The sequence below is a fragment of the Aquarana catesbeiana genome, linkage group LG05 (assembly GCF_042186555.1).
Source record: "Aquarana catesbeiana isolate 2022-GZ linkage group LG05, ASM4218655v1, whole genome shotgun sequence".
In the NCBI taxonomy this organism is placed as follows: Eukaryota; Metazoa; Chordata; class Amphibia; order Anura; family Ranidae; genus Aquarana; species Aquarana catesbeiana.
In genome coordinates, this window is record NC_133328.1 from 453,602,317 (window position 1) to 453,615,614 (window position 13,298).

The 13,298-nt window shown below is 40.3% G+C and overlaps 1 protein-coding gene across 3 annotated transcripts in view; it reads left to right on the plus strand.

Moving 5' to 3' along the window:
- Positions 1-13,298, plus strand: part of PTPN2 (protein tyrosine phosphatase non-receptor type 2) — a 123,603-nt gene that overhangs the window by 32,763 nt on the left and 77,542 nt on the right. For all 3 annotated transcript variants that reach the window (XM_073631297.1, XM_073631298.1, XM_073631296.1), the window contains exon 2: positions 4,055-4,145. In XM_073631297.1, coding sequence (XP_073487398.1) covers positions 4,055-4,145 — 91 coding nt within the window. The remainder of the gene's footprint in view (positions 1-4,054; positions 4,146-13,298) is intronic.

The following is a 13,298-nucleotide window of genomic DNA, read 5'->3' on the forward strand; positions in this document are numbered from 1 at the left end:
GCGACGCTTTAAAAATTTTGACTGGTTACATGTTTTGCATTACAGAGGATGTCTAGGACCAAAATTATTGCTCTTGCTCTAACATTCGCAGCGATACCTCACATGTGTGGTTTGAACACTATTTTCATGTGTGGGCGGGACTTACGTATGCGTTCACTTCTGCGTGCAAGCTCACGGGCAAAGGGGCGCCTTTTTTTGAATACAGAGGCCGGGCATGACGTCTTAACATCGCGCCAGGCCTCCGAACGATCATAGAGACTCCGGCGACCATCTGGTCTGCCGAAAATCTCTATTCTGAACATGCGGCGTCCCCTCTCGCCTCCCGTAAGAACGATCAGGCAGCGGAACAGCCGCTATGATCATTTTTGGGGTGTGCAGATTCACTGGCTCTAAAAGACGATATCTGAATGATGCCTGTAGCTACAGGCATCATTCAGAAACCTCCGCTCAAAACCAAGGACGTCATTTGGCGTATGGCGGGCAGGAAGCGGTTAAAGTACCGAAGTTTGGCCCCATTCCACAAGTGTGCGCAATTTTAAAGCATGACTTGTTAGGTGTCTATTTACCTGGCATAGCATCATCTTTCATTCTAAACTTTGCAAAAACTGTGTAAATTTGCTGTCCCCTCAAAATAACTCAACACACAGCCATTAATATCTAAACTGCTGGCAACAAAAGTGAGTACACCCCTAGGTGAAAATGTTTAAATTGGGTCCAAAGTGTCAGTATTTTGTGTGGCCACCATTATTTTCCAGCACTGCCTGAACCCTCTTGGGCATGGAGTTCACCAGAGCTTCACAGGTTGCCTGCCACTGGAGTCCTCTTCCACTGCTTCATTAGGACATCAAGGAGCTGGTGGATGTTAGAGACCTTGCACTCCTCCACCTTCCGTTTTGAGGATGCCCCACGGATGCTCAATAGGGTTTAGGTCTGGAGACATGCATGGCCAGTCCATCACCTTTACCCTCAGCTTCTTTAGCAAAGCAGTGGTTGTTTTGGAGGTATGTTTGGGGTCATTATCATGTTGGAATACTGCCCTGCCACCCAGTCTCCTAAGGGAGGGGATCATGCTCTGCTTCAGTATGTTCACAGTGCACGTTGGCATTCATGGTTCCATCAATGAACTGTTGCTCCCCAATGCCGGCAGCACTCATGCAGCCCCAGACCATGACACTCCCACCACCATGCTTGACTGTAGGCAAGACACACTTGTCTTTGTACTCCTCACTCACATTCCAAAACATCAGCGATCCACCTCCGTGTTTCATAGTAGGAATGGTGTACCTTTCATCATAGGCCTTGTTGACTCCTCTCCAAATGTAGCGTTTATGGTTGTGGCCAAAAAGCTAAATTTTGGGCTCATCACTCCAAATGACTTTGTGCCGGAAGGTTTGAGGCTTGTCTCTGTGATGTTTGGTGTATTGTAAGCGGGATACTTTGTGGAATTTGCGTAGTAATGGCTTTCTTCTGGCGACTCGACCATGCAGCCCATCTTTATTCAAGTGCCTCTTAAGGTCTCATGTACACTGCTGCTGGTAAATGGACATTCAGAGGCAGTTGGCTGCTTTTTTCAGCTGCCCCTGAACTTATCCAATGTCATCTTATCAGTACATGTACGCAGGTTCGTTTTAATGTCGTTTTTAGGCAGTTGAGTTTAGAGGCTCAAAAATGAGTTCAGATGCTGAGTTTAGAGGCATTTTAAGCTCTAAACGTGGTAACTCGTGTTTAGCCATGTTTCGTTTACAGGCGTTTTTCGTTTTTTGCTATTTCGAGGGGAAAAAAAATTTGTTTTAACGCGGCAAAACAGATGTTTTCAACGTGGGTTACTATCTGTCAAGTTAAATCATTCAGGAGAGGTTGTAAAAACATCCCGTGTACATTAAGCCTTATTGTGCATCTTGAAATGGCCACACCACATGTTTTCAGAGAGTCCTGTATTTCACCTGAAGTTATTTGTGGGTTTTTCTTTGCATCCCGAACAATTTTCCTGGCAGTTATGGCTGAAATTTCAGTTGGTCTACCTGACCGTGGTTTGGTTTCAACAGAACCCCTCATTTTCCACTTCTTGATTAAAGTTTGAACGCTGCTGATTGGCATTCTCAATTCCTTGGATATCTTTCTTTCTTTCTTTTTTTTTTTTTTTTTTTATCCCTAAACAGATCACAGGTGAGGATAGTTACCTTTTTAATAGCCATTCAACCCCCTTTGTGTCAACTTGTGTGCATGTTATCAGGCCAAAAATCACCAGGGTATGTAAACTTTGGATCAGGGTTATTTGGGTAGTTTCTGTTGTCCTTATGAATTAAAAAGAGTAAACACAATTGATTTATAATAAATGGCTTCAGCCAAACACTAACCATGAGTGAAAAAAGTTTTTGTTACCATTCATATTCTCTGAAAAATGGCCAAGAAATCATAAATTCTGCCAGGGTATGTAAACTTATGAGCACAAGTGTGTGTGTGTGTGTGTGTGTGTGTGTGTGCAATTTTTTTTCCTGCCAAGCATTCTGGCGTCCAGAGGGGCACCCTGTGTGCATGAAGCCTTGTATCACTTTTTAAGGCATCTTACTTCAGTAATTAAAACCAAAGCTTTAAGGCTCCATGCACACAGGACTATCAAAAAAGTCTTTCTGGACGTTGGATTGCTGGCAGGAAAACGCTGCTTTAAAAAAGCGTTTTTCAAACGCGTTTATGGGCGTTTTTTCAGTGTCAGCGTTTTTGGGCTCTTTTTTTAAATTACACCTATCTTGCATATCTCTGCAATGTAAACAAAGCTGATAAAAGGTGCGTTTATGTGCGTTTTTTAGCGTTCATTTTTTTTTTTGTTAGAACAACTACTCTTGAATGCGATTTTAGGGCGTTCAGACAACAGCCTACATTTTTGTTCTACTCTTATGATGGTCAACAGATTTAAAGTGAGTGTAAAGTTAATAAAAAATAAATTAAAAATTAAATAAAAAATAAAAAACATTTCTCTACTAACCTGCTCTAGGCAATGAACTTGCACAAAGTGGCCACGAACCTCCTCTTATCTGGTCCCCCGGCGGAGCTTCTGGCCCCTCCAGAAGCGGCTTCCCATGGGGGCACTTGTGCGTGCTCGCACCTGAACCCCGCTGCTGTGTCCATTGACAGACGGCAGCAGTTTGCCCTCGTCACTGGCTTTAAATGACAGCACTGGGAGCCAAAAATTTGGGATGAAATCAGACCTGAAACGGTGAACGAGGACACACTGGACTTCTGCTGTGAGCCGCTCCGTGCTCATATGTGAACCCAGCCAAACATGTTGAGATATTTGCTTTAAATCTTAATGTTTGCATTCGTACGTGTCAGTTTTTAGGCTCATTCGCCATGACCTTAAAGCGGAGTTCCACCCAAATTTTGAACAATATCTGTATGTATTCTCTTCCTTGCCTAGATGCTGACATGCCGTTTAAAAAAATTTAAATCGCCGTAATTACCTTTTATTTGTCTATTCTTCTTTGCACTTCCTGGTTCTCCTCCCGTGGGAGTAGGCGTGTTTCTAGCCTCTCCCAGACTCCTGGGAGCTAGTCTCAGGCTTCCCAGGATGCCACTGAGCATGTGCGGGAAGGAGCGGTGAATGCTGGGAGCACAGCATTCACCACATCCAGGAAATAAATGCTTGTGGGCTTCAAATGCCCACAATGAAGATGGAGACCGCCTGCAGTGAATAATATAAGTTATTCTTTCCGACGAAATCTGACACAGGCGGACATATTGCGCACACAATATGTGAGTATGTAATGCTGAGAAGAAAATTTTGTGAATGAACTCAAAAAAAAAAAAAAAAAAAAAAAAACACGATAGGTGGACCCCCGCTTTAATGGAATAGCATGAAACGTTATTTGACATTCGTTTCCTTAAAAGCACATCTCAACACATGTTACAATCAAAATATCATGTGTGAGACTACAAATTCTTTCACAGCATTTTTTTTTTTTTTTTTTTTAACACATTTGTATTTATAATAGACTGCAGCCAGTTTATTGCATGTATTATCTGTTTTTATATTCTTGATTTTTTTTTTTTTCCTTAGGAAATACGATTTAAGTCACCTGTGTTGCCCAATAAGGTAGCAAAAAATCCAGAGAATAAAAACAGGAACAGATACAGAGATGTAAACCCATGTAAGTACACTTTGATATGTATAAACGTATTATACGTTTTTAGTACTACTGTGTGTATGTATGTGATGTGTATGTATGTGATGTGTGTGTATGTATGTATGTATGTATGTATGTATGTGTGTGTGTGTGTGTGTGTGTGTGTGTGTGTGTGTGTGTGTGTGTGTGTATATATATATATATATATATATATATATATATATATATATATATATATATATATATATATATATATTCTGTGTAGAACCTCACTAAAAACTTACTTAGTGTGTATGAACTCTATTTGAACTTGTTTTTTTTTGAGAGATTTATGCACTGCATTCATAAAGTATTTTCACTTTTTTCAATTTATGTATGATTCAGCCCTATCCTACAGTTGTTTTAAATTCATTTGTTTTCCTTATTATACTCAGAACCCCAAGTGAAACCAGAATGTTAGAAATTTTTGCAAAGGTATGAAAAAGGAAAAAACGAAATATCACATTGGCATAAGTATTCAGACCCTTTGCAACAACTTCTTCTTTCTTCTTCTTTCTTTTTTCTTCTTTTTTCTTCTTTTTTCTTCTTCCCTATGTGGGCATACCTAGGCTCAACAGGTCTTGAGGACCAAAACTAACTATACATGGACAACTAACTATAATCTCTCTGTCTCTGTCTCTCTGTCTCTGTCTCTCTCTGTCTCCAATACGCCCACCCCTGTATATTAGGATATAGAAGTCCACAAAAAACCATCAATATCCACATGAAGGTGATACCCCTACTTCCTTGAATATCATCAAGTGTTCCCATCTACCAACTATCAAAGCATATATAGTCAATAGCCATCAATAAAGTAAACCCTTTGACAAGCATCCACCCTTGTCAGAACTACTTGTAAGAGCTATAGAAAACCCCATCCAACAGTTGACGAATCTACCAGCCAACCTTGCTGAACATTTTCAAATTTGCCCTGGCATCCCCGAGTCGCATACATTGCTTTGTAAAAAGTAGTGATTTATTAACAATACTCTTCCAAAATGCTAGTGATGGTGCCTCTTATTCTTTTCCAAAATAATACAATTGATTTACGTACATAAAATAAGATAATGGTTATAAACGTCCTTTGTGCCTGTTTTGGCACCAAGTCCTCAACTCGCCCCATAAGGCAGACTAGGATGGTTAAAGGGAATGGTATCGTAAAAGCTCCTGCAAAGTGCGCATAACCTCCGACCAAAAAGTTTGTACTTCCCTACAATGCCAAAAGATGTGGTCAAAGAGTTAGAGGTCGACCCATATATCGGCCGGCCGATATATCGGCCGATATTTGGTGTTTTTTACTTAATCGGCATCAGCCGATTGTGCTGATAAAAAAAGGCCGATATCAGCGGACTTGCAAATGACTTCTGTAATAGAAGTCAATACAAGTTGCCTGAAAACTTCTGTGAAGCTACTTCTCTCCTCCTCTGGGCAGCCTGCCAAATCTGATAAAAAGAACCTGAAGGATACAATGTTTACACTTATGAATGAACTGAGCTCCAGTGTGTAGAAGCTCTCAGTTTAACCATTTAAAGACTAAATCTTTTCTGAAACTTGTTGCTTACAAGTAAAAATCCTGTATTTTCTGCTAGAAAATCACTTAGAACCCCCAAACTATATATATATATATATATATATATATATATATATATATATATATATATATATATATATATATATATATATATATATATATATATATATATATATATATATATATATATATATATATATATATATAATTAGCAGAGACCCTAGGGAATAAAATAACGGTTGTTGCAATATTTTATGTCACACAGTATTTGCGCAGCGGTCTTTCAAACGCAATATTTTTTGAAAAAATACACTAATACATTTTTTTTAAAAACTAAGCAGTAAAGTTAGCCCATTTTTTTTTTTCATCCAAAAGTTTTGATTACCTGTTTTTGTGTATTTAATATTAAAGATAAAGTTTTTTTATTTACTTTTTTTATCTAAATTCTACATACAAGTGAACAGATTGGAGGTTTGTTTTGTTTGATAAATGTTTAAATGTAAAAAAAATTCTGAATCACTTAAGGTAGCTCTCACACTGGAGCAGGCATGCGTTGACGGTAAAACGCTGCTAGTTTTAGCGGCGCTTTACCGTCATTTTAGCGGCGCTATTCGGCTGCTAGCAGGGCGCTTATAACCCAGCTAGCAGCCGAGGAAGGGGTCAAATGCGCCCCTGAAGCGCCGCTGCCAAAACGCTTTTCAGGCGCTTCGGCAGCGGTGTACATTCATTTCAATGGGCAGGAGTGGTGGAGGAGCGGTGTACACCGCTCTAAAGATGCCGCTTGCAGGACTTTTTTTTAACATCCTGCCAGCGCATCGCCTCAGTGTGAAAGCACTCGGGATATCACACTGAGACTGCAGGGGAGCCGTTTTACAGGCACTTTACAGGCGCTATTTTTAGCCCAAAAGCGCCTGAAAAACGCCCCAGTGTGAAAGGGGTCTAACTATTAGATTTTATGAGATGAAGGGGGAAAAAAAAAATCGTCCTAATATTTCAGCCCAAAAAAATTGGCATCACATATCGGCCACCGCGATTTCTAAATATCGGCATCGGCCAGAGAAAAACTCATATCGGTCGACCTCTAGTCAAAGTCAGCTGGTGAGGCCATACATCTCTAGCAGTCCGCCGACGTGGCCTCATATATAGAGGCTAGCCTAGCCGGAGTATAATGAATTCTATGTACCAATTTAAATTGGATGAGGCGATCTCTAGCCGACACCAACGGAAACCTCCCAAATGCCATCACAGTCTTCACACCTGAAAATTTTAAATAATTTGCATCCAATCAACTCTACATTTGTTAAGAGCCTTTGGCTGCACTGTAAATTATTTATACATTAGAAATAGGTTGTTGTGTGTGTTTGTTTTTTGTTTTGTTTTTTTTAAATCTTTACAACATTAGGGCAGACAGTACAAGTACAATACTATTCAATACAGGAGAAATCAGAGGGCCCTGTTCATTAGAGCTTACAATCTAGGAGAGAGGGTCAAGTTATACAAAAGGGTAATAGCTGTGGGGGATGAGCTAATGGAGAAAATAGTGCAGTTGTTAGATGGAGGCAGGATAGGCTTCTCTGAAGAGCAAAGTTTTCAGGGATCGCCTAAAGGTGGATAAATTTGGACACGGTCTGATGGATTGGGGTAGGGAACTCCAGAGGATGGGCGAGGCTCGGGAGAAGTCCTGGAGGGGAGTATGGGAGGAGGTGATGAGGGAACTAGAGAGCAGGAGGTCTTGGGAGGAACGGAGATGGCGATTAGGTTGGTATTTTGAGACTAGGTTAGTGATGTAGCTGGGGGCAGAGTTGTGGATGGCTTTGTAGCTTATTGTTAGTATTTTTTGATTTTAATTCGTTGGGTGAGTGGTAGCCAATGGAGGGATTGGCTGAGAGGGGTAGCAGACACTGAGTGGTTTGTAAGGTGGATGAGTCTGGCAGCAGCATTCATGATGGACTGAAGGGGGGATAGTCTATTTAAAGGTAAGCCAATGAGGAGGGAGTTGCAGTAGTCGAGGCGAGAGATAACCAGGGAGTGAATGAGCTTTGTGGTTTCATTGGTTAGAAAGGGACGTAGTTTAGAGATGTTGCGGAGGGTGAGGTGACAAGCTTTGGAAAGTGATTGGATGTAGGGCCGAAAGGAGAGTTCAGAGTCCAGGATAACACCTAGCACCCTGACATGTGGAGACGGGTGGATGGTTTTGCCATTGCTCTTGACAGAGAAGTCAAGGGAAGAGGCACGTGGGGGAGGAAATATTATAAGCTCGGTTTTGGACAAGTTGAGTTTGAGGAAGTGGTGTGACATCCATACAGATATGTCGGTTAGTAAGTTAGTGATGCGTGAGGAGACTGATGGAGTGAGTTGAGGGGTGGAGAGATAGATTTGTGTGTCGTCAGCATAGAAATGATATTGAAAGCTGTGAGAGGCTATCAGCTGACCCAGGGAACAGGTGTAGATTGAAAATAAAAGACGTCCAAGAACAGAACCTTGGGGCACCCCGACAGAGAAGGGAAAAGGAGTGGAGGAAGTAGAATTGTAAGTGACACTGAATGTGCGTTGGGATAGGTAGGATGAGAGCCACTGAAGAGCACAGTCACGGAGACCGAGGGAGTAAAGTTTTTTTGAGGCGGAGGGGGTGGTCAACCGTGTCAAAGGCAGCTGAAAGATCCAAAGTAGGAGTACAGAATAGTGTCCGTTGGTTTTTGCAGTTAGTAGGTCATTTGTGAGTTTTAAAAGAGCAGTTTCTGTGGAGTGTTGAGGGCGAAATCCAGATTGAAGGGGATCAAGAAGGTTGTTTTTAATGAGGTTTATTTACTAAACCCCTATTCTTCTATACCTGCCATTCCTTTAGCAAGGCGTCATTTACCTGTATGCGCCATTCTCATATGTTGGGCTTCTAGAGGATATCCATTTCATTGTTATCAATTTTCTTGCAATAAATCGTATCCTATTAATGGGTAACCTAATTGCCGGGGTATCTAATTTTTTTTCTAATTGTTCTAGCAGGCATATTCTTGGGTCTGTCTTTATCTGGGTTTGATGCACTTAATTAGTAGTTTCTACCAAATTCTGCCAATACCTTAAAAGTTTAGGGCAGTTCCAAAGCACATGCATTAAGTCAGCAGATACTTTTGAACATCTCGGACATTCAGATTTGTCCTGCCTCCCCCATTGGTATAATTTAACTGGTGTTCTAAAGGCTCTATATATTATATATAATTGTGTTAAGCATTGCTGTGGAGATACTGATACGGACTGTGCGGATTCCAGTATACACTGCCATGTTTCATCTGTCATTTTTCTAGCTAAACAACTATTTGATTCTTGTGACTGCTCAGTCAAGCGACCATAAAGAGTGGAAATCGAACCCCTCTTAACCTGTATCTTTGCGAGGACATTCATAAGTGGTATCTTAACTTTTTTTTCTCGTTAAGCTGACTCTAACACAGAATAAAGTGTGAGGGGGCAGTAGATATATTTTCTGTAAATCTTGAAATATTTTCAATATATTATCTGTATAAAACTGTGCAATGTATTTTATCCCCTTTTTCTCCATACTCCTAACCCTTTTAATTTACCTATCTCCTCTTAATTTTTATTTCCCCATAAAGGGGAATCTATAGAGATACGGCTATGTTGCATAATGTGTCTCATTTCCTGCCAAACCTTATGTATGAGTCCAAGAGTTGAGCCCTGTGGCGCATTAGCAAAGTTACCTGATTCTAATATAGCTATCAAATGATATTGTGAGGATCCATTCAAAATGATCGATTGGATAGGATCTGTCCAGTCTATCACTCCCCATCCTGCAACCTGTAGGAGTTGTGCTGCTAAGAAATACATTTTAGCATTTGGAACAGCGAGACCCCCCCCCCCTTGTCTTTGGGGAGTTGTAATGTATTAAGTTTAATTCTAGCATTTTACCCTTTCCATAGCAATGTTGGAAACGGGGAATCTATTTTCTTTAAACCATTGTAGTGGTATCCAGATTGGTGATTTTGCAAAACGAAGAGTAACTGTGAGGCCCAAATTTTTATTAGATTTACGCGCCCTACCACCAATAAGGTTGATTTGGACCATACTTTACTCTTTTTCTTGAATTTATCTGATATGGGGACTAAATGTATAATTAATATATTCCTTTATATTAGAAGAAACCCGTATACCAAAGTATTTGAGGGTTGTAACGACCTGTATTTTATGATCTGTTTGTGCTAAAGCCACTGTTAAATCATCTAGCGGGAGTAATACTGATTTTTCCCAATTTTATAACAAAGCCCGAAAATCTGCCAAAGGTCTCAATCAACCTTATCACAGATATTAGGGATTTATCTGTATCTCCCAAAAATAATAAAGCATCATCTACGTATAAGGGGATTGTATCCATTCTTTCTCCCCTCTCAAAACCCCTAATAGTAGTTGTCTGTCTAGTTGCTATTGCCAATGGTTCTATAGCCAGTGCATATAATGGTGGCAATGGGCACCCTTGCCTAGTACCTCTAGTCAGAGAAAAATGCTCTGATAATGCACCATTTATTTGTATACATGCTCGCGGGGCTGTGTATAATAATTTAATCCACTTTACAAATCCTCTACCCAACCCAAACTTCTCAAAGACCTCCCATAAATATATCCACTCGACGCAGTCAAATACTTTGACTGCGTCTAGCGATAATCTAGCTCTCTTCCCTACATTGTCTGATGGTATCTGTAGATTCAAAAATAATCTCCTTAAATTTGTTGTTGTGGACCTTCCAGGTATAAAACCTGATTGGTCCACATGCACCAGCTTATGTATAACTTTATTTAGTCTACGTACCCAAGACCCTTGCCAGAATCTTGGCATCAGAATTTAACTGTGAAATTGAACGATAAGATTCTGGCAATAGATGATCCTTGTCTGGCTTAGGTAGTACTATAATACAGGCATCATTTATAGTTTCCGGAAGCTTAAATGATGTATGTGCATGATGCAGTACTTTCAGCAATTCTGGCAGCAAAATATCTCCATAACTTTTATTCATTTCCGATGATAAATGATCTAAACCAGGAGCTTTCCCACTAGGGGAGTCTAAGACTGCCCTAATTAATTCATCTATTGTTAGAGGTGCATCCAGATATTCTCTTTCCTCTCTGAAGATGGATGGTATTATTAAAGTGTTCAAAAAATCTCTTAAGTTCATTCTGGTGATAGGTAGCCTTACTCTGGTATGAATCCTTGTAGAAAGTAGTAAATGAGGATAATATTTCCTCCTTGATTTGTGAGAAATTTTCCCATTTGGTATACTTATAGAAGAAATAAAATTAGACTTGGCCTGGGATTTGACAATTCTTGCTAACATTTTCCCATTTTTCTCTCCCTCCTCAAAATACTTACTCCTTACTAAAGATTGTTCCCTTTTCAGCTTTTTCCATAGCTGTTCTTTTTATATAGAAGTTGTACATCCTTCCATATAGCTTGATTCCCAGGTGTAGACTTCTGAACATTATTGAAATTCTCTTTGCCATACTTCTACTGCTAAAAAAGCTTCCCATTCCTTGTCGTTTTAAATCTGCTTATGGCTTCTATCATTAACCCTCTTTAAAAAGGCCTTCATAGTATCCTATACCATTTGTGGAGTCGTTGATTCTGCATTATCAAGAAAGACATCAGTTAGCTATTGGTCAGGTGGCTTCATCCTGGGCCAACACCTGTTGTAACCATGGGGCATCCATACGCCAATAACTTTTGTTATATGGTTTAATTTTTCTTATGGTCAGCAAAACTAGAGAGTGGTCTGAGATCCCCCCTTGCCAGACACTGTATGTCTGAAACCAATGGAATGGTTAATTCTGTGCCCAGAGCCAGGTCAATCCTGGATAAAGTACCATAATTAGAGGAACAACAAGTTTAGGCATATATTGCAGGATTGAGGAGGTGCCACATGTCACACAGACCTATTTCCTGCAAGTGTCTAGCAAATAGCGATCCATACTCTCATCACAGACATTATTAAAGTCCCCCATTATCATTAATGGGATGCCGGGGTATTCAGCCAGAAATTTACTAATCCTCCGCAATATCTCCTGAATTATAAGGTGGTGGTACATACACTGATCCTATTTTACATTTAGTAGAAAATAAAGAACATACCAATGGGACATAGCTACCCTGGGAATCTATCAATGTCTGTCTGCCGGAAAATTGTATCCTCGTTGATATTAACATACTAACCCCTTCCTTGAAAATGCCGAAAACGCAGAATGATCTTGAGTATAAAACTTTGCGTTTTGTAGTAGAGAGATAGTATTTTGTAAGATGAGTTTTCCTGCAGACAGACTATTGATGAATTCCATAATGGAGAAAATGACCCTTTTTTTTTTTTTTTTTTTTAACCAGGTCTTTCAATCCTCTCACATTCCAGGATATCAATACTAACTTGTTAGCCATTATCCCCATCTGTTATACCTATAACTATTAGAAAAGAGGTATATAATACACTTAATATTTCCATTTTTACTTTCGCTAAAAGACTATACAACCATAAACGTAACCATGTTCTTCAAGTATGAATAATAGCTCATCTTGACCACATAAGCCCAACGTGACATTTGTATATGAGAGCCCCCCAACGAGAGAGAACAACCAACATTTTCCCCAAAACGCACACACCCTCATCCTAAAACATTTTAGGCTTAACAAAAGAATCATCATGTAAAAGGAACTCCAATGCCGATGACTGAAGGTCCAGGGTAAACTAAACTGAGAGACAAAGGCATGTCTCAGCTGCAGGTATCTAAACTGGTACCAGCTTGGCAATTGAAACTTGGCCTTGAGCCGATCAAAAGTACATAACTCCCCCCCCCCCCCCCTTTCCACTGCAATCTCTTGATTCCAACCCCTGCCCAGATGACCAGAGCCAGAATGTCTCTGAAATGTGGAAGTTTGGCGTTAAAACACAACGGGGTTGACGGAGAGAGGGAGTTTGTCCCAGGATGCATGATTGCCTGTACTTTATCCACACCCATATAGTTACTCATGGTACCTGTTATGAGTGAATGCACCCGGGAGCCTCTATATACTAAATAGTCCCTCATAAGACCCAAGGATCGCTGCCTCCAATACCGTGGCAGCATCCTCATCGTCCCTCAACAGCAAGCGCCTTGCAAACTCCATTTGCCCCGCCAGGAAATATTTATAGAGCTCTGGCAGCCCTAGGCCCCCCTGCCCTGGTTGTTCTTGTAAAGTAAAGATACTGATCCTAGGATGGGACTCAGGCCATAAAGAACTAAAGAGATTATCAATGCGTTTAAAGTAAGTCTGTGGAACCCATATCGGGCAATTGTGAATGAAATATAAAAATGGTAAGATTTTAATTTGGAGAAGATTCACTCTTGTTAATGATCGTGGTAAATATCGCCAAGCCTCCAACCTACACTTAACTATATGAAACAAGGGTAGTAAATTGAGCGACATATAGTACCTAACCTAGGTGATATCTGAATACCCAGATAATTCTGGATACCCACACAATGGGAATAGCGGGGTCAGCATGTTATTGTGCCCCAGCTTCAATTGACATTACACTCGACTTGGTCCAATTGACTTTGAGACCTGAAAACCGTGCAAATGT